Here is a 27,616-nt window from a genome sequence, read left to right as displayed (position 1 = left end):
TGAAACTAATATAAAAATAACTTGTAGTTCAGCCGCATTTAGTATATTCATCAAGAGGACACATTGTCATGATAGAGGAATATGGGTCTGCTTGGAGGCAGACAGGAGTTATCTTGACTGGTTGATAATTGCACGTCATAGTGGAGAAGACAGAGCAGGTCTGGAGCTAGCAAAGGTGAAGGTGAAGGTCATATTTCCAACTATGTGCTTTTTATGTAACCCAACTCTCTTTTATTTATATATACATAGTAGACATTTGTTATTAGCTGTGACTTGTCACTTTTTCAATTAATGACCTAAAAGATACTGCCTTTATGTTTATTTTATTTTTAAAGTACAAATAATTTCAAATAGCTGACTTAAAAATTAAGTGCGGCTAGAATGAGAGCAGGACATTGCAGACCTCTGATCACTTTCTCTCTCTTATGATTTTTAAGCTGGACCATTAGTCACTAACACATACTTGTGAGAGGGTAGGCTTTAATAATTTGACCTAGTTGATATTTTACAAATATAATTTAATAAATGCTGTAGGTGAAACAGTCAAGAATATCTTACCCTTTAATAATGCCGATAAATTCACACTAGTTCTGTTATTCAAATGACACTAGTGAATGAAACAGGAATATTGGGTGATTGGCCTGCATTTTCCTGTACTTTTCCAGGGAGCCCCTTACCCTTGGTAAATAGTAAATAATTTCCTACTTGGCAGAGCCTCCTGTATCAGGCCCACACACTTTGAAGGTTGTATGGCTTGAAGACATCCATTTGGATTAACATTAAACCTGTGCTATTGGTCAATTCTTTCTCCTAAGTTTGGCTTCCAAGAAGCCTGTGGATATGGGAAGATATCATGGAGCTAATCCATGTGCCCTTATAAATTAATCAGAAAGTGTTATTTTTGTATTAAGGAACCAATTGGAATTCTGTATTAAGATTTTTTAATACAGATCAGTTTGTCTCAAAACGTGCTCTAAACTACTTAACAAGAAGGAGACTGGAGCCCACAAGAATCCCCGATCGAACCAGTGCTATTCAGACTCCATACAAAGGCAGAACCTCTTAAGTCACAGTCCTGAAATTTCAAACACAGGAGAGGGCTGAGAATGTGGATTAGGGGACAGTACAAGGATACCCAGAGACACTGTTTATTTCACACAGTTTTAAAAAGAATCTGTGGTTTGATTAGAGAAGAAAATAACAATAGTATCTTTGCTGATACCATTAAGGACATGTGTGTGTGTGTTATTAATATTATGTGTGAAAAGAGTTCATTCTTCCACGCTGCTTAGTGTTTCACAAATACTCAACTTATAGCAAGAGAAAACTTGCTAATGAATGAGTCATGAGTAAGGGGGTAAAATGATGAATAACAACATGATTAATCTCCAAATTCACAAGGCTAAAATAAATAAACAAGTGAGTTAAGAGAAGAAGTATTGAAGAAGATAGGGAGTAGAGGAGACAAAAATAGGAGTAAAAATAAACTGGGCCTGAGCTTCCCTCTCTCATCAAGTTCATGCACTTGGCATAATGTCCCTGAGTGCAGCCAGGCTCTCTTCTAGAACCCGAGGATGCAGAACTGAGCAAGATACACTGTGAGTGTTCCCATTCTTCAGGAGCATATTATTTTAGAGAGGAAGGATCCAAGGAGCTATATGTGTTTATATAGCTTATACACATAAGTCTATATGTACATATTATATATAGCAATGAATATATGAGCCCTAATATAAATTAAACATATGAGATCCTACATGAAAGTGATAACAATTACTTGCTGTGAGTCAACATAAAGGTAAAAGAAAATAACAACGGGGAATATCAGAGGAAAGTATTTAAGATTGGGTGACCAAGAGAACCTCTGATGAGATGATATTTGTGGTGAAATCCAAATTACACACAGGATCCAATCACAAGGATACCTTAAGGACAAACTTTCCAAGCTCAGGAAGCCCAAAGGTGGGGACAAGCTTAGTATGCTTCAAATGCCAGGCAGAGGCTAGAGTGGTGGGACTGGAACACACCAGGATGAGACTGAGGGAAGAGGAGGACAGGGAGGAGACAGGGCAGATCACAGGAGCAGGCTTTACACACCAGGGCAAAGAGCTGAACTTATTCTCTGTTTACATTGGGAAATTCTCCTGAAAGACCTTCAATTATTAGAGTAGAATCAATGAATCATGCAAAAGTATGCATAAAATAATATATATGATGTATTTATTTAGTTATTTAAGAAGTAAGCTCAGTGATCTATGCTATTTCAAAAACATAAACTTACGATTTTATTCCAAATGATACAAATTCTCTGGAGTTTTAGTTTTTCTTGTAGGAATTTGTCCCACTATCCGTGAGTCTCTTTTTCATAATATACTAACTCTCTCTTTTAGGATGTTCTGATGTGAACAAATGATGAACTATGGCATCCTGGATAATTCAGTCATTTTAAGTAGACTGCTGCTATGGTGGCCGTGGCTTGAACAAAATGAGTTGGTATCCTGGCACATCATTTCTAATAAGGCGTTACTGCATGTTCAGTGAAAGAAATAAGGAAGGAAGGAGGACAGCAGGGAATTCACCAAGGAAGAAAATCTTTCTGCCAGAAATGTTCTGCCATAATTGACATGTTACTGTATAAATGCATCTCAATTCTGCTCACAGTGTGCCCTGGGGAATCTTTCAAGGTAGGAAGGCAGATACACACTCCATGCAGCCTGACTTAGTGTGCATTAGGGAAAGAGGTGCTCTGGGTTATCTATAGCAGATGGATAAAATCCATTTGAACTGTATGAATCCCAGTTGAAACCAGACATTTTCATTTCAAAGAACAAAAAATGAATCTCAAGATTCCAATTCATTATGCTCATCTGTAAAATGGGGATAATGATAACTATTTTCAATTTGATGAAGCTTAAGAGAGATTTTTCCAAAGCAATGGTGCAAATTGAGTAAGCAATGAGTTGAACAATAGCTGTTATAGTAAGTCAAATAACATAAATACATAATTTTGATTTCCCCCATCCTTATTAAAGTGATTATTTTTTGTAGTGTTAGGGACCAAACCCAGGGTCTTAACATGCTAGGCAAGTGCTCTACCAGTGAACTACATCCCTAGCTCTTAAAGTGATTCTTAGATGAAAAGACAAATAGGAGAAATGTTTGCAGACACAATAACCTTTCTTTAAATCACTGCACATTGGCTAAGGAGCAGGTATAAGAGAAAAGACTGATGATTATAAGCAACAATAGTTTCCTTCCATTCTTAGCACAAGCCCCATGTAAGCTCTTGAGCTTGTTAAGAGAAATTTTTGTCTTATATAGTATATGAAAATTATTGATATTGGGAAAGCATAGAGATAACTACATGAAACATAATAGCTTAATATTCTTAAGTTCAATATAATAAAAATGGCTTACCAAAAAAAATTATGTATGTATATCTTAAAACTGATATCTTTAATATGAATCAGTTTTTAATAGCAAAATTGTTTCTAAAAAGATACATGCTAAGATTTTTCATGAACTGTCTTCCTTTAAATGAATAAACAATTAATTCAGTAAATATTTTGATGCAATGCTCACTCCAGTAGAGTCTGAATTTAAAGCTGAACAGACTGAGACATGGGAAGCACTGGGAAAGGATCACAGAGTCCCAACATCTTTGCCCTAAATACTGAAGAGGCAATGTCAAAGCCTCTGGGATTCCAGTCTACTAACAAGGATGGAAAAATAAATTCCAACACACTTTAAATAGAACAGAGTTGCTATGAAGGAAGGGTTAAAATTTTTACTTTACCCTCATCATTCAAGCTTATGAATTATACAATGTACCTTCTCAAACCAAGACTGGACACATGTCCTAAAGTGTATGTAGCTTGTATCAAGTAGTTCCTGAGTGTGGAAGACAGGGAAGAATTCAGTGGGACAGAAAAGGAAGGAAGATAGGAAAAAGAAAAGGAGTCATCAGCATATTAGAATGTTATGAAACTAGGAGACAAATGAGAAGAGGAATGTATTTTCTTAGTACTATGATTTTAACATTTTATTTATCTCCTACTGAAATGATTCCTTTAAGAAACAGATGCCAGATAGAGCCATATTGGTGGGCATGGGAAGGAAAGAGAAATAAACTGGAGGGTGATTGTGGTGATGGAATGTTTAATAGATTAGACTTAGAAGCTTACTGAAGGTGGTGGCAAACCCTAAGGTCAGAGTGTTTATTTGCATTTATATATGAAGTTTTTGCCCTGAGTTAATTTTGAGTAATTCAAGTTCAACTTTTTGATGCAAGCATCAAAACACAAGACTTGAGACAGATTCACATCTCTGTATGTGAAACATCTATAGATATTAAATGTCTTTAGTGTATATGCTCACTTCTCTCACTCTGATAAAAGAAGAAAATGGGGTTTTGGTGAGAGTTTTAGGAATAAGAGTCTAGAAAAAACTGGGGAGGTAGAGGAGAACGGACCCCTAGAAGGAGGTTCAGTATCACTGTAAGTTATTGTTCACAAACAAGCTCTCAATAAACATTTGTAAACTTGTTAACATTACAGATAAGAATGAGTATTATGGCGTCATTGTTTTGTATTTTTCTTTTTTCTTTTAGAAGTCCTCTTTTCATAATAGGACCTTTGTAAATAATATTTTATCACTCTAAATTATCACTCTAATTAGGTTTTTCCCAAATCCCCCAGAATTGATCCTATAATGACTGGGGTTGTGTGGTAAAGGAAAAGAAAAAATAAATAACCCTATTTAATGGTTAAACAAACTCAATAATCTCAATGTTTATGACAACATATGACCATAATATATATTGGTTGAATTTGATTAAAAGAAAATACTACATGGAGCAGAATCCCAAACATGGCTCAGACCTTGGTGCTTCTGAGGTCAGAAAGGCAGAGGGAAATGGACAACTGGATGTTAAATTGAAGTTGACGCTAGAATGTCCTGGCAGGTCTGTGCCAGTGCCAGGTGGATTGCTGATTGATGCAGATGCTGACTGTATCACCACCTGGGGGCATGAATCATTGCTGGTGTCTCACATCATCCTCACCATCTGTCACCGTAAATTTAGCAGCATGGCTGGCACCCGAACAAGGGCGTGGGGCAGACAGAGGCAGGATCACACTGGCATATTCACAGACTCTACTCTGGCTCTACTATTGCCACAGTTTGAAAATTGAAGGTCTAGGAGAATTCTCTGCTTTCAGTACAGTTAGAATACTCTCTAGTATGTTTGAAGATGATCAGGATGCTAAGAGCGGGGGAGGAGAAAGGAAGGCAAGCAAGTCAGCAGCACTAAGGTCTGACCAAGAAAAAAAAAAAAACCCTTAATTGTGCCTAAGGACATCATGTTTTCCATTCACCCCTTAATAGCCATATTATAGACTATATGCCTTCAGTAATCAAGTATAAATGGAGATCAAGTGGACAAATCTCCAGATTACTTTCATATCTCTTAGCGATATCATTAGGGAATGACACACTAGGTTCCAATGATTTGCAGGACAACAGGTACAGTAACGGAAAGCAAGTGGTGGCAGGTAAATAAAAGTAGCTTGGCCACATCATGCAAAATATGTGGGAGGCTTCATTTCTCCATACACATGTCTTCAAGGCAAACATGGAGCTACAAATGTGTTGTAGGCTACTTGAGATTTGTCTTGGTATATTTTACTTTCATAAAGGCATTTACTGTTGTTGGGTGGGGGGAGAAGAAAACAAGAGGGACAAAAAATTATATATATAGATGTAGGAGTAGGATCTTCTCTCCAGCACATGGTGGTTAGTCCCAGCCGTGGGCTCAACACTATAGCCTCTCATCTGAGCAATTCTGTCAGAAGGGAACCCCATCTTTTGGATCCTACCCTTGTAAGAAGAAACTGCTCAGGGCTAATCTGAAAATGAAACCAATGTGGCTCAGCCACAGGGCTGTTTTCTAGAGATGGCCTCCAGCCTTCTTATGCCAAAATTTATAATTATTCATTCCAGTGAGCATTTATTCCTTTAGATGGATTATCAGTCTACACCTTTGGGTGTTTTGGTCCTGCATACAAACTTGGATTAACAGGCTCAACTCTTAAATACCAATATACTTCAGTATCAGCAAAGTTGCTTATACTGCCTGTTATGGCTAAAGTAACATAAACAGTCATGTAGATATGGTAGTGTTCATCAGTGTGGACAGCTCTGTACTTAGCTGGCTGAGAAACGTAAAATGGCTACCAGTGGCATCAGGAATTTTGAGCATATTTTTCCAGGCTGAAATGATGAGTGAGCAGGTAGAAAATTCCTTCTCTTCTTTGGCACAGTGCTACAGAGAAAGACCTAGCAAAGTGGTAGAAGACTGAGATCAAACCTCAAAGAAGCTCTATCTGAGTTAACATCAGCAGCCTTAGCTCCATTCAAAATGAACATCTGGCAGTAGCTGAATCATGGACCAAACATGCCTGTGGTTTTAGCTAGACATGTGCCATCCCATTATTTTCCATAGCCCCTCCACCACCCACACAGCAGCTGAGAAGTCATGGTGTAGCATGCAGAAGGTGTTTCCCCTCCCCATGCAGCAGTTAGTTAAACCTTAACTCTACAGCATGCAAACTGTGAAATCCGGACAAGTTTGTTAATTATCTAGGGCCTCCATTTCCTTATCTGTTGAATGTACAATATAATACCAATATTCTGAGAACTGTGATGAAGATTAAACTTTAAAGGAAAATTCAAGTAAAGTGTAATGTTGAGCAGACAAGAGGTGATCAATAAGATCTCTTTGAAGGTCGTTGAAATTATTATTGGGATGATGTTTAAACAGATCATCCATAGCTGTCCAAATAAAGTAATGCTAATGACATATAGCTTAATGTGCCTACACATACATTGCTTCTAGTTACACTCACAGTGTATTGCCCTTCAAACTTAAAGGCATTAAGGTAATAGATATTACACAGATAGAAAAACACTCAAATTTACTACATCATTCCCTTTCACTTTCAGTCACGGAATAATGCATTGCCTGAAAAAAAATAATAGAAAATTTTAATGCAAAATTGTATGGCAGATTTTTAAATGAACCTATAGTAACTCTTTAGTATAGTGTGTAAATGTAAAATTAAGTTCAAATGAGAATTCTGCATTTCCTTTGTTCTTCAGTATGTCTCCATCAATATCCTAGCAAAGCTACTTCATCCTTTGGCAGCTGTCTCAAGACTCTCTGGGACTCACAATGTTTTAAGCTAGACTTTCACATGTATTCTTCTGTAAAATTCTCTCATTTGTTTACATTAAAGGAAAGAGTAGACTATGATTTTTTTCTTCATTAACAAAAAATCATTATTTGGTATTAGATTTTCCCAAATGGCTATTGTTACTGGGTGTTAATATATGTACTGTTTAGGAAAACAAAACCTTCAAAAGAGAACAGTCATGTAATGTAGAGAAATAAAGCTATTAAAGGATGAGTTGTGCAGACCCAAGACAATACTAGAGCAGAGATCAATTCTGAATTGTTGGCCTTGTCAAGATGAGCATTTTAATAACCAAAATGCCACTAATTTCTTTTTAATGAATTTGACATTAAGATTATATGTTATAGTCAAGGAGACTGCCATCATGTTTTCCTCAACATTAAGCAGTGCTATTTTTTGAAACCCTGAAAATATTCTCACTAAAAGAGGCTGTTAGCATGTAAGGAACCCATCACTAAGACAAATGCTCTGTGGCCTTGTAGCCCTCTGTTCCAAATAGTAGCAACAATTAACCATAATCACTTTCACATTAGCTTTGATGCAAATTATTTTCTCTTTAGGTGAAAAAAGAAAATCAAAGCATGATCTTTTGTGCACAAAAAGTGAAAAAATAGAATATGTATCTTGTTTGCTTTAGAAACTCTGGAAAGACATGCACACAAATGTATACATCCAAACAACTCGGTAGATGGGGAGAGAGGCTGTAGGGCACAGATATTTTAAAATTTTGTTAGACTTTGGAAACATGCAAAGTACAGTTGAAATTTTTAAAATATATCTTCATGAGTTTTTTTTTGCATGGATATTCATTTTCTCTTACATTTCTTGAACATGATTATGTTTTCTATAAACTGGACACCATTGATTCCGTTCAAAGACTAATATATGAAATTATGGAGGCTATTTTTCTACGTATTTTTTAGACTTGTAAAATTAATTTTACATTCATAATTTTTCCAATTAGTGTTATAGCTTTGTGATATCTCCCAATTCATATGAAGAGCAGTTTCAGAATTGATCAGGGGTCACCTGATTCCCAAGCCTGATCCAAGATTGAGAGAGAATTCTTCTTTCAGATTCTAGATTACTGAATAAAGAAATTACTTATGTTGATCACTTACAAAGTCTTCAAAACATAATAATACAAACAACATGCCCACAATTTCCTGTTAATTCTTTAGCCTGTGCATCAAGAATGTTTTGGTGAATATGACCATTAAAAGATACATTACAAATGACTAAAAGGAAACCACAAAAACTTTTTCAGTGTTTTTGAAAAAGAATATTGTTATACCTGTGTTTTATTATAAATAAACAGGTTCTGTCATATTTTATCTTCTTGCCAGCAAATGAAGGACATTGTTTCATAAAGCTTCTAAAATGTACATGAATATTTAATTAAATCATATTTCCTTGAGAAAATAAAGTTCATTCGCATTTATAGCAGACAGTTGTGAGGAGTTCATAATTGTCATAAGACCAGGGTAGCCAGTACCGGTTGCTTGTGGAACAAAACTCCTCAATTTTAAAACTTTTTTTAAAAAATAAACATACAATCATAGGTGTTCATTTACTTTAAAAATTCTAAAGATGAAGAAAATTATTGTCTATATATTTAAGTCCTTGTATAAATTACAAAACTCAAGTTTATGTTACAGAGTCCCTTCCCCATAGGAAGCATAAAGCACTTTTGTGGTACCTTTCACCAGTAAGTATCACATTGAAGTTGACAAACAAAATAAAAGTCAATATTGCATCTTTAAGCCCTAAGACAACATTCTTCTAAGCTGTCTCTTGTGATGAATGAGCTTCAAAAGTCATTTGATTGCCATGATTTAACTCAATCTCAAATAAAAATATAGAAAAGTAATACACATATTGACTTCAGTAGAACTCTGAAATATCAGTGAACTGCAGACTCTTCTTGCTTGAGGTCCACAAACACTCATTGGAAGACAACCAAGAGTAGTTTCAGACCCTGGTAACAAAATAAAATTATAATAATAACAATAATAATAATAACAATAATAAAATAAAAATAACAACAACCAACAATGAGGTAAACTCCCCTTAAAAAAGGCAATATGTGTTGCCTGGACTGTCAGGAGAGAGTTCGATTATACCTGACACCCAAATGTTTTTCTAACCACAGTTCAGCCAGTTGCATCGTTGAAGCAAAAGTACTTGCCTTGGATCCTAAGCACATCTTATACTGCTTAGGGTCCAAGTTAGGATCACAATGAACTGGATGGAAAATATGCACCACTCCCACTTCTTGACTTCTGAAGGGCCGTAAGCCAGATAGAATGACTTTGTTGTAGAGATCCACATCTTCCAGTCCCCAGCCTTGTATTGAGGTATCAAATCCACCTGCACCCAGAAGATCACTTTTGTAAATACAGGTGATTCCATAGCCATAGTCTCTCCAAAATCCAGTCTTCTTTGAGAATACGAAATCATCATCAGTGGGAGGATTTCCCCTGTGGGTCACCTTTGGGTCATACTGGCTAAAGATAATGGGGTAGTATACCTGTTGTCCCTGAATTGTATTATCTCTGCATCGTTGGAGAAAGTCTCCTCTGAAGATCAAGTCAACATCACAAAATAGCAGCAAAGTGTCATTGTTGAATTGGGAAGAAGCCATTTCAAGACCAAGACCTCTGGAAAACTCTCCCTTCATAGGAAGCAGGGTCATTTCTGCTTGAGGGTACTTGCTCTGATATTGTTGTATCAGTTCAATATGGTTGTTGGAATCCTGGCCAGAATCCCGACTGAAAAGGATGATGACCAGCTTTACATTCTGCTTTGGTATCAGACATGTACTTTCAAAGTTCTGCATGAATCTCGAGAAAATATCAAACCTTCCAATGAGGGGAACGAGAATGTGTATTTTCTTCTCATTATGCCCTCCCATTTCTTTGGCCCCTTGAAGAGAAGACAGTATCTTTAAAGAATTAGATATAAAAGAGAATGACTGAGTGTCACTGTTAATACTGTCCACAAGACTGCTGACATCTAGCTCCTCTGTTTCTCTGAAGAAAGGCTTACTGAACAACTGCTGAAGATAGGCGTGACGCCTCACCGGGACAGTCAGCTTCCTTCCTTTGTGCCTTTTGTATAAGAGGAGTAAATCCAAAATATACTCCACCCCATGCATGGGATCAACCCTGCGGTAGCCATACTGAATTTCCTTGAAGTCGATGAGCCGCCCCCTACTTTTGGCATTCTCGTTGATCATCTCCATCACCTGTAGGACAGTGTCATCTAATGCGGTTCTTAAGATGCTACTAATGCTCTGTCGAGGAGGCTGGTTCTCAGCAGCTGAGTAAAGGAGCTTTCCGGTCAGGAACTCCCATTCTATCACTTCATTCCTTTCCCGAGGCTGGAAGTGGTTGAAAGAAGGCATCACGCCCAGCTGCTGGTCCTCTTTGCTAACTTCACTGTTACTGAGCTTGCTCATCAGAGCACTCTCCCTGTGGAGCTGGATGGTGCGGTAACGAAGTTCAGATATTTTGCGGCTGAGCATGTAGTTATGCAGCCGGTATTGGTATGCAGGCCTTTTGTTGGGATGAAGTGTTATAGCTGCATGGATTTTGCTGTTGTGAAGGTCTTGGATATAACCTTTTCGATTGTGTTCATAGTTTTCGTGGAAAAGTTGTTGCATCTGAAAAGTAATAGGAAAGAAGAATGTTAGATTAATTTAATAAGAAAACTGCCATTAAACATAAACATTAAAATATTTAATAAAATGTATTTATATGACATTTCATAAAAGGGGGTTTGTAAATTTCATGTTTAAAATAAATTAAAAGTTTTATTTTTTAATTGACAAAGTTGCATTTACTTATCATGTACAATATGATGAATTTTTATTTTATTTTAAAATGTTGGGGGGTGATAGATGGACAAAATATCTTTATTTATTTGTTTGTTTATTTATTTTTGTGTGGTGCTTAGGATTGAACCCAGTGCCTCACACATGCTAGGCAAGTGCTCTACCACTGAGCCACAACTGCAGCCCCCAGTATGATGTTTTAAAATATATTGACATTGTAAGATGAGTAAATCCAGTTAATTAATTAACATATTTTTTTGCTGCACATAGTCATTGTTCTTGCAGTAAGGACACTTCTACTTTCTCTGCATTTTTCAAGAATACAATATACTATTATTAATTAGAGTCACCAGATTGTACAACAGAGTTATTGAATTTATTTCTAATAATGAATTTTGAATTCATTAAATTCTAATAAATTCTAATATTGAATTTATTTCTAATAATTTATTTCTAATAATTTCTAATATAATATTTGGCCAGATCTCCCTAACCCTCCCACAACTATCCCAGCCCCTAGTAACCATCATTTTACTACCTACTTCTATGAGGTCAACTTTTTTCGTTTTTACATAAGTGACATCATAAGGGTTAAATTCAGAGGATAATATATAACAAACTAACCCCAGCTATATATTTTGAAATAAGGAATCTCTGCTTCCCTATTCATTTTAAAGCCAACCAAAGTACAAAAGAAGAACTAAATACTTCCCCATAACAGAACACTGAGAAGGAAAGAGGCATAATGAGTATCACATGAATTTTGCAAAATAAAGGGTTCACTGTGAAAAATAAAACTGATGACTTATTGCTTGGAATGGCAACAATAGGCTGTTTTCCAATAAGACCCAAATTTCATTTAGCATTCTGATATATAATCTTTACAGAGTAACTTACTGATAATATAGAACAGAAACTATACCAATCTACACTATTTATCTAAAATAGTATATCCAGATGAGACATGCTTATGCCAGAAAGACTTTCTATTTGTCCAGACCAAATTTACTATCTTAGAAACAAAAGTGGGGAAAAAAACTACATATATAAAAGATCAGTACTCAAACTGCCAGCTGACTTTTCCTCCTCCACCAGGTAATCAAGAAATCTCCAATAAACCCCTTCAAGACAAATACCAAGAGGAAGAAGAAGGGAAGGAGGAGGAGAAGGAGGAGGAACAAAAGGAAGAAGAGGAGGAGAAATTGATGTCTGCAAATATATTGATGAATCAACAAAAATACTACAAACTTAAGAATACACATCAGCAGCAAGTAAAAATTATAGACCAATAACATAATTAAAAATAAAGTAAATTAATGAAAATAAAGTGTTGTAGAGTGCTGCCTAGGAGGACCCAAGGCAGCAAATTAATGACTCATGACGTTATGTTTAAAATGCAGTTCAAGTTTACCAAAAAATTAATTAATGAAAACATAACCTCTCAAAAAACAAAAATATCAAATAATAGAAAATGACTTTAAGAAAATAAACGTATGCTGTTAAAGCTAAGGAGAGAAATGGAGGAAAAATAAAATAATTGGTAGTCATATTACAAGAAGTATAAAAATAATTGTAGAAAACAGAAGAAAATTTAGGAAAGTAACAGAAATATAAAATAGAAATTAAAAGTTTGGGTGCCTGTGTGTATCCACATGCATATACCTGTACGTAGTACATATGGATAATTAAGAAAATGAAAAATTTGATGTGTAAAATAAGACACATTTTCCTTAAAACAAAGAAAGGTGTATATCTTGTGCAACCAGGGCAAGAGGGGCATAAAGGCAAAATAAACAGAACTCTATTCGGCTGTAAATAGGAAAATAGTGACTCTTGCCACAACACTCCATAGCTATACTCAATGGTGAAAAACTGTACAGTGACACCTACGGAGACTCCAAGGCAACAAATTAATGATTCACAATTCTATGTTCAATAAAACTAGACTTCAACTTCATGCCAGGAAAGCTAGAATTCAAGTTGTATTGAAAAGCAAACAAACAACAACAACAAAAAAAACCAAGAACAACAATCAAAACAGCTCCCAACATAAGAATTTGTGACAGACAAATTTGTGTTGATAAATTCTCAGACATTTCTCTTACTGAAAGTCTGGGTCTGCGTCCACTTTCCTTAAATTTAACTAATAGAAATGAGACTGTGCCCATTTCAGGATTAGTAGCTTCCGTTTCTTATCATTTTTAACTCTCATTCTCATTCTGCAGAAGCCAAATGCTAAGTAAAGTCTGAGTTAGTTTCCATGTTGTACTGGCTAGGGCTTTCAGGAAAAATGTGGTGATGTGGCTGTATCACTATAGTCTGCTGACTTCAGTTCTTTTGGATAAATACTAAGGATTGTGATAGCTGGGTCGTAAGATGGTTTCATTCTGAGAGTGATACATGACTACTAGTGTTTATAGCAGCACAATCCACAATTGCTAAGTTGTGGAAGCAGCCTAGATACTCATCAAAAGACAAATGGGTATAGAAAATGTGGAATATATACACAATGGAGTTTTACACAGTAATAAAAAAAGAATGAAATTATGTAATTTGCTGGTAAAATGGGTGGACCTATAGAACATCATGCTAAATGCAATAAGCCAGATTCAGAAAGTCAAGGGTCAATGGTTGTCTTATGTATGGAAGCAGTAGAGAACAACATTTAAAAAGAGAGATCTTCAGAAAATATGAGGGAGATTAGTAGAGATGGGGGACCAAGGAGAATGGAGGAGGGACAGGAAGGGGAAAGAACTGGGGAATGAAGTTGACCAAATATTAAACTAGGTGCATATGTCACCGTGTGTTCCAATTTCATATATAACTATAATGCATCAATCAATAAATAAATTAATTAATCAAAAGTAGACCAGTAGAGTAGAGAAAGGGGATGAAGGAGAGAGAGAAGTGGAGGGAAGGGAAGTACTGTAGATTGAAATGGAGAAAACTATGTTATATGCATTTAGAATGTTACTATTATGTAAAACTATCATGCATTAGGAATTTAAATAAAGTGATGATGGCAAAATCCTTGTACAAATCCCAGAGACAAGGAAGAAGTTGTCAGTATTTCTCTTTAACACATTAAAGAGTTCCTTTCTATTTGTAGTTTGCTAAGAGTATTTTTTCTTTTGGTCATGCTGGAGATTAAATTCAGGGCCTTGTGCTTGCCAGGTAAGAACTCTACCATTGAGCTACAACTCCAGTCTTTACTTTTTGATTTTCTAGTGTTATAGTACTATCATTGTATTTCTTAAATAAAACCAACTTAATTTGGTATACTGCAATTTTTATATATGACTGGGAAATATTCATTAGAATTTATTGTGATACTAATTCTCTTCAATTTGATTTACAGATTCAATACAATTCCAATGCAAAAGTTTGTGTTGTTTTAAGTTGATTTTGTTGATATTGAAAAGTTGATTCTAAAACATATATAGAAATAAAATTGGCCAAGATTATTAAAGAAATCTTAAAGAAGGTTACACTATTGATAGAAAGTTACAGAAATTCAGACAGTATGATATTGGTACAAGCATAAACAAGCAGAACAATGCAACAAAATACACAGTTCATAAACAGACATACATGTGATTTTACTTATTACAAATATCACAGTGAAAAGTGAAGAAAATATAGTATTTTAAGTAATACCCTCTAGGTCGGATGGATATTCATATATATATATATATATATATATATATATATATATATATGTAAAAACTCACCCTGTACATCCCACAATGGATGGATTTGTTTATACAAATCCTTGCTGAGGATTGCTTTGGGTATTCTGGGCCTCTTATCTTTCCAAATTAATGTCATGACTGCTTTTTCTATTTCTATGAAGAATGTCATTGAAATATTAATAGGAATTCCATTAAACCTGTATTGTACTTTTGGTAGTATAGCCATTTTGACAATATTAATTCTGCCTATCCAAGAGCATGAGTGATCTTTCCATCTTCTAATAATTTTTTCAATTTATTTCTTTAGTGTTATATAATTTTTATTGTAGAGGACTTTCACCTATTTTGTAAGATTGATTGTGAATTATAGTTTTTTTTTTTAAGCTATCGTGAGTGAATGGGATAGTTTTCCTAATTTCTCTTTAAGCTGATTCATCATTGGTATAATAGGAACACAATTGATTCTTGGGTATTAATTTTATATTCTGCTACTTTGCTAATTTATTTATGAATTCTAGAAGCTTTCTGATAGAGTTATTTGGGTCTTCTAAATATAGAATTGTGTCATCAGCGAATAGGGATAGTTTGAGCTTTTCTTCTCCTATCAGATCCCTTTAATTTCCTTCCTTTCTCTAATTGCTCTGGCTAGAGTTTCAAGAACTATGTTAAATAGAAGTGGTGAAAGAGGGTATTCCTGTCTTGTTCAATTTTTTCTCCATTTAGAATGATATTGGAGTTGGGTTTAGCATATATAGCCTTTTCAGTGATGAGGTATGTTTCTACTATTCCTAGATGTTCTAATGTTTTGAGTGTAAATAGATGCTGAATTTTTTTCAAATGCATCTATTGACATGATCATGAGTTTCTTTAAGTGTACCGATGTGAAACTCCATATCATATACAACCAGGAGAATGGGATCCTAATTATAGTTAGTTATACTCCATATATTGATAATCTGTCAAAATATAATCTAGTATCATGTATAACTGAAAAGAACAAATTTAAAAAAGAATATTCTTCAATAGAGTCAAGTTTATTAAGTTTCTCATTTACAGATTCTGCGTCTGGCTTTGTACACTCACTGTGAAAGACAAAGCTGTATAGAATGACCACTGTGTGGTCTAATAGAATTGCAAAGTTTTGCATTTTACTTCAGATTTATGATCCATTTGAGTTCTTTTTAAAAAGTGGTTTGTGTCTAATTCATTTCTTTGCACATGAATGTCAAGGTATTCATACATTCATTTAAGACTATATTTTCTCCACTGAAATTCTTTCTATCTCTTGTGAATGAAGTTATGTTTCAGCTCATTGCTAGGTTTTCAGTTTTGTTCCACTGACCTGTTTGTATACTCTTTGACAAATAGCTCACTCTGTTGATTACTATACTTTATAGTAAATCTTAAAATTAAAAAAAATGTGAAAGGTTAAAAGAAGTTTCCAAAAGTTAACACATGAATATACCTATATGATTTTAGAGTAGGTAAAGATGTCTTAAATAGGATTCAAGGTACTAACAATCAAAAGAGATTGATAGATAGATAGCACTAGGTTAAAATTAAGAAGTCTTTTCCTTAAGAACACCACAAAAAATTGATAAAAGGTCAACTATGGAGATGGAGTTTTAATAGATCGTATAAAAAAAGGCTAATATTCAGAACATATAATGAACTTGTATAAATCAGTAAGAGAAAAAGACAAACCCAGCTGAAAATAAAGTAAAAACACTAAAAGGGAGTATAGGAATATCCCATAAACATATAAAAACATTCTTTAATTCATCATCAGGGTAATGCAATTTAAAATCATGATGTGATAACATTATGAACCCATTAAGAATGGCTAAAATTAAATAGATTAATAATACCATGCATTGTCAAGGTGGTAGAAGATTTGAAAACCTGATAAGTTGCTGGAAGAATAAAACTTAGTCCAAACACTTGGAAAAGCCAAATTAACCAAAGTGGATATACACATTCCCTTTGACCCTGTACTCTCAGATATGTAAAACACACACACACACACACACACACACACCCACACCCACACCCCTAAAAACAAAATTTACAGAGCCACATTATTCATAATGACTCCAAACTGAAAACAATCCAAAGGTACAATTAACAAAAACAGATAATTAAATATAATATATTCATATAATGGAAAATAATATATCAATTGAAATACATGAAACAATACTTCCAAAAACATGGATAAATCTCAAAAAAAGTGTAAAAAGGGTTTGGGTGCATAGCTCAGTGGGCAGGACCCTGGGCTCAATCCCCAGCAACACACATATACACACTACATGCAAAGTAAAAGAAGTCATATAATAAAAGAAAAAATTTTTTGCAGAATTCTTTTTAAATGAAATTCAGAAACAATTAAAGCTAACCTATGCTGTTAGCTATTAGAATAGTGATTAAAAAATCAAGCAGTGAGTAGGTTCTAGAGTGCTGAGTAGTGTTTTATTACATGATTACATGTGTGAATTTGATCCCTGAACATTCATTGATCTGTGACTTAGTGTGTGCTTGTTTATTCTCTTTCAATTAATAAAAGGCACTTTAAAGGCATGCACATGCCTGTATGTATGATTTTCTGAAATATTCATGTACAAAACTGTGTGCGGATATGTGGATGAAGAGAGAGAGAGAGAGAGAGAGAGAGAGAGAGAGAGAAATATAACAGAAGTTTTCCTAAAAAAAAAAAAAAAGGTGACCTAGAAGGGTGTGGACTAATAACTTGGCAGATCCTTTACCTCCAGTATTTTATCCAGTTCTTTTTCTAAACTCAGACAAATTTTTACATCAATATCATTTGACTTTGAAGAATATAACAGTGGATATTTTGAGAAGGATTTTGGACTTGATTCAAGATGAAGTAGTTTGGTTAGATCCAATATATTTTTTTTCTGAAAACACATGCTAATTTGTATGTGACACTCTTTGGTCAATGCTAAATAATATTAAATCCACAATCCATAATCTGCAGTCCGGTGATATACCTCCATTTATGCAGTATTCTTATTTGCCCCTGAAATTGCTTCAGTATTTTACTTTCAGTAATTTTTTATGGATTTTTTTCTTTGTATGAAAAAAGACAAAACAATTTCTGATCACATATAGACCACTAATTATAACATCTCTAAAAGGTATAAACAATCTGAAAGTATTCCTTCTTATGGTGTGTTTTATATGCCTAAGATGAGAGAATATGCTAATTTGAGAAACATTGCTCAGAGGTGACCTGCTAAATTTAGTGATAAATTCACTCCTTTATCCAACTCCTTTAGTGATATCAAAGAGAGTAATGCTGTATGATTTGATAAAGGTGACACTTTACTATAAAACAAATAATATCTTAACATTGAAATGTGTAATTAACATATCACTTTGACCCAAATTGCCTATAAAGTGCTATTCTTTAAATGAATTTATTTGAAGAAATATAATAAGTAGTGACAGTGGTGGGGAGAACCCTTAAAGGCAGCACATTTATACACACTCCAGGCAACAGAGTAATGATGAGAGACTCTTGAATTTATGTCACACTTTCCATTGAGAAGCACAGAACTCCACATATTCTAGTTTACGTAGTTTATGGGTAGGGAGGAGCACTCTAAACAGGAGAGACAGGTGAAGGTCTGAGAGCTAGGCTATGATTGAATCAGCAGGTCTGAATTTGAATACTGGCTCCATCATTTCTTAGCCATTTCTTAGCCAGTCTGTTTAAATCTGTCTCCTTTTCTATAAAATAGAAAAATGTCAACTACCACAATGGTTATTCAAATGTCATTAAATAAGATAAAATAACATAAGGTGCTTAACCTTGTATCCCTCACATAGAAAATATACAGTAAAGGATAGATATGTATAAATAATGTTTCAGGAGTATGTCAGCCTTTTCCTGAGATTTCAGCTAGGAATCATTGAAGAATAAGAGTTGCACCCTTAAGTGTCCTTTCTTCACCTTTCTGTATTTCTGGGGATGCTTGGGAACAATTATGAATTTGGCCACATGCTCTCAGTGCCTCCATGCCATTAACACAGGGTTGTGTAATTTAATCAAGAGTCTACTGGTAATGAGATTACTAAAACCAGAATTCTTGTGATTGTCAGTTTTTCAACTTATCACAATATATGCTTTTTAAGAAAAGTGTAAATTTTACTTTTAACATTACACTGGCTGGTCTGAAATAATTCAGAACCTCTAATTTAAGTTGGTTTCCTCTCCTTTAAAGAACTATCAGTTGATTTTATGGCTCTTCTTAAGCCTTATGCTAAAAAAGGAAAATCACTTCACAATCACAAAATTATGGCAGCATTAACACCAATGTGTTCTGGCTGACCCTGGAGCTTTATGTGCCCTTCATAATCTCACCCTCTGAGAATAATATGTATTTAAGAGACTACACAAAAATCTATTATAAAAAAAGCAGAGGGATAATAGCTACCAAGAAATAGTTAGATATTAAATTATTATTGTTACTCTTTTACCATTAAACTTCCTTTATTGCCTTAGATTTATTAATAATGAAAATATGGCATGGGTAATTAATGGAGTGGTTTTAGCTACATAAATTAGAAGTTTTGAAATCTTTTTAAAATACAGTGAAGATTTGGTTTGCAAACAGGCATAATGCAACTTCTGGAGTAATATAACATTTGTAATATTAAATTGTGAGAATGGTTTCATAATTGTATAAATTTATTAGATTCCATTAAACTGTATACTTGCAAAGGGAGAACTTATGGAATATAAATGATACTGTGATAAATTTATTTAAAAACAATAGGGAGTGTCCAAAATAAAATATAGCCAAACCCAGCTTTAAAAATGCAGATTGGAATCATATTAGTCACCAAAATAGTGTAGGATTTCCAAAATCTGTCGAGGTTGAGCAGGATCATTCTGCTCAGTCTGGAAGCAAGTGGGAACAAAAGGCCAAGCAGAGCAATGTCAGTGGCAAAAGATTTCACAGACAGTAGATTTCAGAAAGTACCAGGAAATACACAGTCAGAAAATGTGGAACACAAAACCTGCACTAGGTTTATCACTATGGGTGCAGGAGCTCAGGTGAGCCAGGCTGCTGCAATCAGTCCCTGATGGCAATGTTTGTTTCAGAGAGGCAGAGGGACAGAAAGAATTAAGCACTTACACCATTTTTTTTTTCCATGAGGCAGGTTTAATCTGAGGCAGCAAAGAAAATCAATGCCTTTTCTTTTTGGAAATCAGCAAGCCTAGAACCATAACAAACACCCCCGCCAAAATAAATCTATGGTGAATGCTTGTCCAGGAAAAATTATTTTTCACTGAGATGAGTCATTTTTCTAAAAAAGAAAAATAGTATAGCAGATGCAAAGTCTCAATAAGAAAAAAAGATTAGATGAAAAACTACCACCTCCCGCCAAAAATGAAAAACAAAACAGAAAAAGAAGGCATGGAACCAAGAAACTCTTTTTAATTGAAGCAACTGTTTTTAACAAACATAAAAAAAAGTTCCTCTGTCTTCAAAAATAACAAAGCAGAAAGATAAGATGTTATCGATGTGATGGTAAGATGAAATGTCAGCCCACAGAAGTTAGAAATAAAAAGGAACAAAACATGAACTATCACAGACTTAAAAATAAAATCAGAAGGAAAAAAAGTAAGTATGGTGAAACACTCTCAGTAAGGATAGAATGGAGATAAATTCAGAAAGCTAAGAAAAATTAAATAGATATAAAGAGTTATGATTGATTACAGACATATTATAATAGGAGCTAATCTGATAGGCTGAGAAGGGCAATAAAAATATCCTAGAGTGACAACACCACAAAAATGGCAAGGGGAGACTCATTTAAAGACACAATTTAAGGAAATGTTCTTAAAATGAAATCAAAGTATGCTATCTATGTGTTAAATGCACATACTGTGTGCTAATGAAATTGACCCTGAATGTTCAGTAAAAGAACAAAACCTTTTTCTTAGATATACAAAAAATTCAAGTCAACTTCTAAGTAAAAATGACAGATTTAGCAGTAATTTTCACATTTACAATTTTTTGAACTAAACAAGAACAATAATAAAGTGATTATTTAAAGGTATATACATAAGAGAAAGAAAAAGTGGAGAGCACTATAATGTAATTTCAGAAGCTGATGGCCCACAGATAATAATTGATGTAGAAGGTTATAGAACACTGAACCACAGGAGCTTGGCCTTGCTACACACTCTTGTAATCCCAGATACTCAGGAGGCTGAGGCAGGAGGATTACAAATTCCAAACCAGTCTCAGCAATTTTGGAAGATCCTGTTCAAACCCCAGTACTGAAGGGAAAAAAAAAGAAAGAAAACAAACAAACAAATTACAAAACAAAACCCATTGAATCACATTGTAGTGGGCAAAACCAAGAATCAACTTTAATTGAACCTTAGAAAACCCTAGAGAAATCTGTAAAAATGGGTGAAAGCAGATAGGGTTAAAATAGTCAGATTGTGATACCCAACAATTGCCCCACAATGGGTGAAAAAAAAAATTAACAAACCCATATATTTTTTACAGTCTCTGGGTAAGGAATACCCTTGTGATAGAATATGAAAGTCATTCACTTTTTTTCAAAGGGTGGGGAGTTCACAGGGATTGAACTAGGGGCACTCAACTACTGAGCGGCATCCCTGATCCTATTTGTATTTTATTTAGAAACACGGTCTCACTGAGTTGATTAGTGCCTCACTGTTGCTGAGGCTGGCTTTGAATTTACAATCCTCCAGCCTCCCGAGCTGCTGGGATGGAAATGGTTTCCAACTAGGATGGAAATGGTTTCCAACTTAAGACTTCTACGTTTAACTAAGGTATCAATAAAGTGTTGGGGGGAATAAGGTCATGTTTTTACCTCAAAGAATTATCTCTCAAGCACATTTTTTTTTCAAAACACTATTAACAAGTCTGTTTTAACAAACCAAGAGAAAAACAAAAAAGAACGATAAATGTATAAACAAGAACATAAAAGACAATCAATCCATACTACAGCATGTCAGAAGGCTTAACAAGAGGATTCTTCAGGAAATGGAATTGATGGAAATCTAATGATCCTGGTGAAGAAATTTGTAAAGCTATTAAACAACAGATACATGTTGAAATAAAATTATCATTTGCCCCATAATAAGAGGGTAAAGGGCAAGATATCCATGTATGATTGAAGGTGGAAGAAAATTAGAAGTTTTAGTCAATAGAAAATGACTGGAGTGAGATGAAACCTTAGTTTTGATTTTCATTTCTCTAATTGATAGCAATGATGAACATTTTTTCATATATTTGTTGATTGATTGTATATCATCTTCTGAGAAGTGTCTGTTCATGTCCTTGGCCCATTTATTGATTTTTTTTTTTTTTTTTGGTGCTTAGCTTTTTGAGTTCTTTATATACTCTAGAGATTAGTGCTCCATCTAATGTGTGAGGGGTAAAAGTTTGCTCCTAAGATGTAGGCTCTCTAGTCACCTCACAGATTGTTTCTTTTGCTAAGGAGAAACTTTTTAGTTTGAGTACATCACATTTATCGATTCTTGATTTTAATTTTTGCCCCAAAGGAGTCTTATTACAGAAGTTGAGGCCTAATCCCACATGATGGAGATTAGGGCCTACTTTTTCTTCTATTAGACACAGGGTCTCTGGTTTTATTCCTGGGTCCTTGGTCCATTTTGAGTTAAGTTTTGTGCATGGTGAGAGTTAGGGGTTTAATTCCATTTTGTTGCATATGGATTTCCAGTTTTCCCAGCACCATGTGTTTAAGAGGCTATCTTGTCTCCAATGCATGTTTTTGGCACCTTTCTCTAATATAAGATAATTGAGATTTCATCTCATTCTAGTCAGAATGGCAGCTATTATGCATACAAACAACAATAAGTGTTGGCGATAATGTGGGGAAAACGGTACACTCATACACTGTTGGTGGAACTGCAAATTGGTTGCAGCCAATATGAAAAGCAGTATGGAGATTTCTTGGAAAATTGGGAATGGGACCACCATTTGACCCAGCTACCCCTCTCCTCAGTCTATAACCAAAGGACTTAAAAGTAGCATACCACAGGGACACAGCCACATCAATGTTTATAGCAGCACAATTCACAATAGCTGAACTGTGGAACCAACATAGATTCCCTTCAGTGGATGAATGGATAAAAAAAATGTGGCATATACACAATGGGATAATACTCATCAATAAAAGAGAACAAAATCATGGCATTTGCAGGTAAATGGATAGCGTTGGAGAAGATAATGCTAAGTGAAGTTAGCCAATCCCAAAAAACCAAGTGCCGAATGTTTTCTCTGATATAAAGAGGCTGATTCATAGCAGGGTTGGGAGGGGAAGCATGGGAGGAACAGATGAATTCTAGATAGGGCAGAGGGGTGGGAAGGGAAGGGAGGGAGCAAGGGGTTAGAAATGATGGTGGAATGTAATGGACATTATTATCCAAAGTACATGCATGAAGACACAAATTTGTGTGAATATACTTTGTATATGACTAGAGATATGAAAAACTCTGCTCTATATGTGTAATAAGAATTGTAATGCATTTCACTGTCATATATAAATAAAAAATTTAACTAAAAAATAGAAAATGACTAAAAATTGAAAGGCAAGGAATACCTATGACAAGGAAGTTCCTTGGAAAAGTGATATCAAGATAACTATTTTAATCCAATATTTTAAAAAATCAAAATTAATGTATAAAATGATAGAAAATGCAAACATTTAACATTTTGATCACAAATTTGCACTTGCAGGTAATTTACTTACCTTAAACCTAAGTCTACAAAGAGTGCTAATTGATGACCCAAGGAAACTGTTTATTCCTTAACAATTTCCCTGCAAAGGTTGACTATCTCAGTCCATTCACACACAGCTTTTAATAAGCTTGTATGGACTTTTTTGAAAAATGAATTTAATTTTGAATTAAGTTGTAAATAAAGATCAGTAAACACTTGAGAAATGTCTGTAAAATGAAGGAGAAAGATAAAAAAATATAAATATAAAATGGCCTAAGAGGATAACATTGAGAATAAAAAAGCCAACAATAGAAACATAAAATATCTAAAGAGATAGAATAAAAGGAACTATAACACATAAATAAAAATGAGATGCTATAAAACAAGAAAAACTTATTAGAAACTAAAACTGTGACAAAAACAATTAATATTGAAATCAGGGTTTAGGGGAAAGTAAGGCAGGAAGAATTTTTATCTGATATACATATATCTTTGATATAAATGACTTTAAATGAATAAATCATCTCCATACATATAAATATTGGCAAGTATTGTCCGTATCCAGGAGACCTACATTCTGTTAAAAAGTTTTCAGTATCTTCAGAAAGGACCCGACATGGGGAAGTTGAAATAGTTTCCCTAATTTGTTCTCACTTTTAGGAGCTCAGGTCCTTCTTTCCCAGCATCCCTTCCTCTTTTCCCCAGCCAGGCCTCTGTTGTCACTTTCTCAACACACTGTAAACTAGAATCCCATCACCAGTGACAGTGTTGCCTCCTTTTTCAACTACATGTAAGAATCCTACTTAGTAAAGAACTCAGAAATCCTCCAACTATACTTCTCAACAACTCCAACCTCCTACTGTCTTGTATATTATTGCTCTCCCATGACATTATACATATCCTGAAGAAAAAAAAAAAAGGTCCTTTTTCTCTTGTCTGTCTCACTATAACTCAGAGGGTGAAGGTACACTGTGATTAAGTCTGAGGCCAGACTGTGGAAAATGGAGCCCAAGCAGTAAAATTTAATGAGCATGGGACCTTGGAGAAATTACTTCACTTTATGGTGCATCAGTTTAACCATCGGTAAAGTGAGGAATATAACAGAATTTAGTTCATTGCATACTGTTATTATTAAATGAGTATTTATACTTAAAGCACTTAAGAACGTGGCCAATGAGTAATGACTATATGAGTTACTATTATTACTGTGGTTGTTATTTGTTTTAACTAATACTATTAAGTATTGAATGACTAATATGAATGGTCTTGACCATGCTTTCATTTAGAACAGTGTAAAAAATGCTTCCTATAGTTATTGCTTATTTATCATATGAAAATGAATTATCTTCATGAGGTGTTTATTAAAGAGGAAATATGAGGTCATGCTATCACTGGGAAACATGTTTGTGAACATCATTGGTTAATTTTTTCTCCAATACAGAGAAAAGTTTATTTGTGTAAAGAAGTATTTCAATCTGGTGCAAATTCTCTTGAAGTCATTATGGTACTACTATTTTTACTGCAGAGTAAGTCTCCTTTAACTTGGAAAATTCTAGTTGAATCTCTTAAATATGAGATTAAGGGGGATGTGGGAAAAAGAGACGTTCTTGTTCTAGGAAGTAGAGTTTCTGCAAATTAGAATAATTATGAAGGCATGCAAGGCAACAATAAATCATTACTGTATTGGAAAATGCAATGGTGAATGCGTACCCAAGGAGGGGCTTGGTAATTTGCCTTGTGAATATTTAAACTCCTTTCATTCTCTGTGATTTAGTCATGTAATACTATATAACTAAATGGAAAGTCTTATTGCTTTTAAGGCAGATACTTAATGATGTTTCTTCCATTTTATATAAGAAATACAGAAGTTCTGAGAGAAATAGTGAATTTTCTAATTAACAATATTATTTTCCTTCAATTATGGTCTTTAAATATTAACACCACGTTTCTTAAAGTGTGTCCTACTTCTCTGGTAATAATGACACAATGGAAAAGAACTTGATTATAAATCTTAAGGAAACTAAATAATTTCGGGAAAAACCAAATATACATATTTCATTCTGTAATTATATAGAGAACAACAACAACAACAACAACAAAATGATGAAGCATGTAGCCTGAATAAATGGTTAAAAGCAATGGCCAATGTGGAATAATAATATATGCCTATCATGTATGTATGTTTTTCACGTAAAATTAACAGCCATTATTTTACTACTAAGATTTGTGAAAATAATAGCACCTTAGATATAAATGTTTAATCCACAAACTCTACTTTTAAAATTTACTGTACAACATGCAATAAAATCGCATGAAACTCAATTTCGTGTGCATGTGAACACACATACAAGTAGGCACAAATCAAACTACAAATCTGAATAAGACCAATGGATTATATCAACATCCTATTATTAAAATGAATTTAGAGTTTTGCAATACATTATTACTGGGGGAAATTGGAGAAAGGGGTATATAGAATCTCTTTGCATTATTTTTACAACTATATTTTAATCAATAATTATCTCAGAAGATTAAATAAAAAATCAGAACACAACAAAATGAAAATAAAATTTTTGCATCTTATTTTTTTAAAGAAATCAGCCTATTACATATTGAAAGTAAGTGTTAAAAACTTGCAGCTCAAAGGCTTCAGATGTGATTTTATTAGTGTCACCTTTTCTTTTTTCTTGGTGAACCTAACATTTTGAATGAATTTTAATTTGAATATTAAATGAACAGTGATTTTTCTAGTTTCATCAACTTTTACCATGTTTGCTTTGTAAATTTAAGTTGCTTTGAGCATTTGAGCATTTGTGTTTATAAATATCCTTTTAAAATAACCAAAAATAATTTTTTTTCTTTTTGAAATCCTGTTTCTTTTGAGGGCTGGAATACCAAGGATTGAACTCTCAGGGTCACTTGAGCCACATCCCCAACCCTATTTTGTATTTAATTTAGAGACAGGGTCTCACTGAGTTGCTTAGTGTCTCACTTTTGCTGAGGCTGGCTTTGAATTTGTGATCCTCCTGCTTCAGCCTCCCAAGCTGCTGAAATTACAAGTGTGTGCTATGGTGCTCAGTTTGAAATCCTGTTTCTTGGTACAAGACGGATTAGCCTTAGGAACATTAAACCAAGTGAAATGAGAATGAGTCACAAAAAGACAAATATTGTATGATTCCACTTATATGAGGTATCTGAAGTACTTCAATGCAAAAAAAAAAAAAAAAAGAAGAATGGTGGATGCCAGGGGTGGGAGGAGGACAGGATGGAGAGCTGTATTCAACAGAAACAAAGTTGGTTTTTCAAGATAAAAAATCCTACAGCTGTATCGTACGAAAATGTGAATATATTTCTGACCACTATCCAAAGTACATGTATGAAGATACAAATTGGTGTGAATATACTATGTATACAACCAGGAAAAAAATGTGAATATAGTTGACACTACTAAACTGTGCATTTAAAATTAGTTAAGTGGTTAAAAAATCCTTTTTTCTTTTATTTTACATGCTCCGCCTGACCTTTCTTAAAAGAGAATGTATTCCACACTCTGCTCAATGGATACACTGGGCAATAAATGGTTTGATGTAGAACGGCTTCATTCATGGGCAAGATCTTTCATTTAAAAAGAAAAAAGGGCCAAGTGTGGTGGTGCACACCTGTAATCCCAGCAGCTCTGGAGGCTAAGGCAGGAGGATCCTGAGTTCAAAGCCAGCCACAGCAATGGCAAGGAACTGAGACACTCATTGAGACCCTGTCTCTAAATAAAATACAAAATAAGGCTGGGGATGTGGCTCTGTGGTTGAGTGCCCTGAGTTCAATCCCCAGTACCACCCCCAAAAACTTAAAAATAAAAAAAAAAGGTTTCCTTTGGCTATAGGTTCACATTTTTCACACTGTAACCCATAGAAAGAAGAAAAGACCTCAAGACCCAGACAGGAAAAACAAAAAGCTGCAGAGAGCCCTGCACGCAGGCTCAGTGCTTCCACTACTCACACCCAGTTTCTAGTTTCTTTGCTGCAGTTGGTTTGGTTGTGCTTCTGTCACTTTCACCCGAAACTTACTTACTTTGACAAATTTTAA

General features: G+C 34.4%; 1 protein-coding gene across 1 annotated transcript in view; it reads right to left on the bottom strand.

The window, feature by feature from the left end:
- Window positions 1-7,916: 7,916 nt before the first annotated feature.
- Chsy3 (chondroitin sulfate synthase 3) overlaps window positions 7,917-27,616 on the bottom strand; it is a 269,966-nt gene continuing 250,266 nt past the window's right edge. The window contains exon 3 of the mRNA XM_046460487.2: window positions 7,917-10,917. Coding sequence (XP_046316443.1) covers window positions 9,355-10,917 — 1,563 coding nt within the window. The 3' untranslated portion in view covers window positions 7,917-9,354. The remainder of the gene's footprint in view (window positions 10,918-27,616) is intronic.

This window comes from Marmota monax, unplaced genomic scaffold (assembly GCF_021218885.2).
Source record: "Marmota monax isolate L192 unplaced genomic scaffold, Marmota_monax_Labrador192_F-V1.1 WCK01_AAM20220418_F8-fsc00006, whole genome shotgun sequence".
Lineage (NCBI taxonomy): Eukaryota > Metazoa > Chordata > Mammalia > Rodentia > Sciuridae > Marmota > Marmota monax.
This window is presented reverse-complemented; position numbering and strand designations above follow the sequence as displayed.